Source organism: Wyeomyia smithii, chromosome 1, assembly GCF_029784165.1.
Source record: "Wyeomyia smithii strain HCP4-BCI-WySm-NY-G18 chromosome 1, ASM2978416v1, whole genome shotgun sequence".
Lineage (NCBI taxonomy): Eukaryota > Metazoa > Arthropoda > Insecta > Diptera > Culicidae > Wyeomyia > Wyeomyia smithii.
Genome location: NC_073694.1, coordinates 123,508,941 through 123,512,821, shown reverse-complemented (window position 1 = coordinate 123,512,821; position 3,881 = coordinate 123,508,941). Strand labels below are relative to the sequence as shown.

At 32.9% G+C, this 3,881-nt stretch overlaps 1 protein-coding gene across 2 annotated transcripts; it reads left to right on the top strand.

The window, feature by feature from the left end:
• The first annotated feature begins 247 nt into the window (after positions 1-247).
• On the top strand, positions 248-1,492 carry LOC129718280 (uncharacterized). 2 transcript variants are annotated; one of them, XM_055668900.1, is made up of 2 exons: positions 248-839; positions 1,198-1,492. In XM_055668900.1, the coding sequence occupies exons 1-2, from the start codon at positions 252-254 to the stop codon at positions 1,309-1,311; spliced, it is 702 nt and encodes a 233-aa protein (XP_055524875.1). In that variant the 5' UTR covers positions 248-251; the 3' UTR covers positions 1,312-1,492. The 2 variants fall into 2 exon arrangements, with proteins under 2 accessions (XP_055524875.1, XP_055524874.1); XM_055668899.1 differs by having other exon boundaries at positions 248-858.
• Positions 1,493-3,881: the final 2,389 nt, after the last annotated feature.

Sequence of the window (3,881 nt, the reverse complement as noted above, 5' to 3'; positions counted from 1 at the left end):
ACATTATAAAAATGAAATTGAATGAAATCAGATTCCTTTTTAATATGCTACATGTTAAACCAAACAGAAACAAAAGAGCAATTAATATGTTAGGCAGTACAATTAAATTTATCACCGGAAACTTAGATGCAAACGATCTAGCACTGATTAACAGCAACCTAGACGAGCTTAGAAAATCTGGAAACACTATCATAAAGCAAAATAACAGGCAGATAAAAATTAATACTAAATTCAAAAACAGAATAAACATTATGACAGATCAAATTAAAAACCAACAGAATGCCCTAAATAGTATTCTTAAAGATAATGATTACATCATTAGCGAAAATCAGAAAATTCAAATTGTCTTTCAACTAAACACATTTATAGAAACTCTAAAATCAATCGAATACGCTATCTTGCTTACTAAACTAAACATTATAAGTAAACTAATTCTTACACCAAAAGAAATTGATCTAATAGCACAGGAGATTTCAAGCCAAGGTTTAGAAATTCACAGCCTCGACGACACCAACAACTATCTCACTACCAGCACCCTATATAGCGAATCAACCCTCATCATCAGCGTTAACATATCACGACTTCTTCCAACCACATACCGGAAAGTGAGCATCGAACCTTTGCCAATACTGAACCATACAGCCAAACTGATGCATAATGAAGTCTTAATGAACTCAAATCAAATCTTAGCGATTGTTTCAAAATGCCAACAAAACCGCAAAGTTACTTTATGCGAAAGAAGACAGGTAATCGACATTAGCGAAAACCCGTGTGAAGCCGCATTATTGCGAGGACGTTTTGGACATTGTAATCTCGTGGAAAAACCTCCAACCACAGAAGTAAGAGAAATAGCCCCAGGTACGCTGCTGATACTAACCGTTCACCAAGACGTAAATATCAATAGCACCTGTGGTATCATTAACAAAGCTCTGAGAGGCATCCATTTGATAACATTCCATAATTGTTCAATTTACATAAACAACGAGCTCTATGAAAATCTCGAATTCCAATTTTATCAACCCATAATCACACCACTGGAACCGACGAAAATTAAACCTATGCAAATTCATAGACACATTAACCTTTCGGAACTACATGCCATACACATAGAAAATCGAAAGCATCTAGAGACAATCGACATTAAAAACATAATCGGATTTGTATCAATAAGCACTTTAACAGTTTTTATATTGGCAGTTACAATTTTTGGAATCATCAAATACCAGCAGTTCGCGAAAACAGGTAATTGCTCGGGACGAGCAATACTTGCGCAAGGAGCAGTTAACGACGAAACCAAATCTCAAAGTTTAACCGGCACAGGCCCAGGAATCCGCGGCGTCAGCAGACAACAGGAAATAACTCCAACGTCGAACGGCGAAGCCACAAGCAGGTGTCCAAACGCTAGGTGCACGTTATGTGCTAAGTCAGGGATTTAGGTTATTCGTTAGCTCTCTGTAATTAATTTAACGACAATAAAATCATTCCAGTGTGAACCGTGTTAAAGTGAAGTTCAGTTTTAGTTTTTTTAAAAATCCCCCGAAGAGTTCCAAGAAATTAACTTATATATATATATATATATATATATATATATATATATATATATATATATATATATATATATATATATATATATATATATATATATATATATATATATATATATATATATATATATATATATATATATATATATATATATATATATATATATATATATATATATATATATATATATATATATATATATATATATATATGTATTAGGGTGGGGAAAAATTATCGATTTTCCAGAACCAAGCTCTTTTGGTTCCTTTTGGGGCCCCACAGAACCCTAAACTTACCGGAAGTCGATTGGTGTTGTCTCCGCTTGGCGCATTGCATTTCAAATTTGTATGGAAATTTGTATGGGAAAACCAACTTTTTCGCATTTACCTTTCTAGAGAGCTCAATAATACTCTAAAAATGCACTACATTATGTTAAAGTATAGTATTTTAGATGCCTTACAACTTTGCCGAAGACACTGAAGAGCTAGGATTTTCATAAGAAGAGCTATAGCTGTTCAAAGTTGAGTATGTCGATTTAAATGCAGAAAATCTTGTTTTCTGCCAACATTACCAATGTACCGGCTTCGGTAGGATTCCCATCAGAAGTAACCTGTCGTAACGAGTTTATACACTCAACTGGACCAAGCAAACAAATTTAGGTCAATATTCTAGTCGTAGGTAGAATTTACAACGTGTTTCAGTGTTGGCAGAAAAAATAATTTGCAACATAAATTCCGACATACACAACTTTGAACGGCTCTAGCATTTTTTTGGCACAGCCTAGCTATTAAGTGTCTTCGGCCAAGTTGTTGGGCATCAAAAAATCTACCATTTGAAGTCATGAAACCTTTGGTTTGAGCCATTTTGAGCTCTTTAGAATGGAAAATGCAAAAAAGTTGGTTCTTCCATACAAATCTCCATATAAATTTGAATTGCATTTCAATTTTGTCGCCAAGCGGAGACAAAACCAATCGACTTCCGATAAATTTAGGATTGTTAGGGGCCCCAGAAAGAACAAATAAAAACTTGGTTCTGGCCTTCTACTATCAAGTTTCGTTTTTTCCATATACCGATTACCCACCCTAATATATATATATATATATATATATATATATATATATATATATATATATATATATATATATATATATATATATATATATATATATATATATATATATATATATATATATATATATATATATATATATATATATATATATATATATATATATATATATATATATATATATATATATATAGCTGAGCCTATGTAGCACGTTCGTGCTCAACCAGGGAGGACGCTTCAAAATCATTTTCAAAAGTTTATTCTGAATCCTTTGAAGTGTCTTTTTCCTGGTTGCACAACAACTTGTCCAGATGGGAACTGCATATAACATTGCTGGCCTAAAAATTTGTTTGTAAATTAACAGTTTATTCTTGAGACAAAGTCTAGAATTTCTGTTGATAAGAGGATAAAAACATTTGATATACTTATTGCACTTTGACTGGATATTTTCAATGTGCTCCTTGAAAATAAGATTCTTATCATAAATTAGCCCTAAGTATTTAACTTGATCAGACCAATTTAAGACTACATCGTTCATCTTAATAACGTGGTTATGGGTGAGTTTGAGAAATGAAACTCTTGGCTTATGAGGAAAAATAATTAACTGTGTTTTAGAAGCATTAGGGAAAATCTTCCATTTCTTCAAGTATGAAGAAAATATATCTAAACTTTTTTGTAGCCGACTGCATATAACACGAAGGCTTTTTCCTTTTGCGGAAATGCTTGTATCGTCACAAAACCTGGTGGTAAATCAGGAAGATCCGAAGTAAAAGTGTCATATAAGATTGGGCCCAAGATACTCCCCTGAGGCACACCAGCTCTAACAGGCAATCTATTAGATTTACCATTTAGATAGTTAACCTGAAGAGTGCGGTCAGTTAAATAACTTTGTATCATTTTTGTAAGGTAAAGCGGAAAACTGAAATTTGACATTTTAGCTATTAAACCTTTATGCCAAACACTGTCGAATGCCTTTTCTATATCTAGAAGCGCAGCTCCAGTCGAATAGCCTTCAGATTTCTTAGTTCGAATCATATTTGTTACTCTAAGTAACTGATGAGTAGTGGAATGCCCAATGCGAAAACCAAACTGCTCATTTGCAAAAATTGAGTTCTCATTAATATGTGTTATCATTCTATTGAGAATTATTCTTTCAAAAAGTTTGCTAATAGAGGAAAGTAAACTGGTCGATAACTTGATGCCTCAGCTGGATTCTTTTCGGGTTTTGAAATTGGAGTGACTTTGGCATTTTTCCATTTCGTAGGAA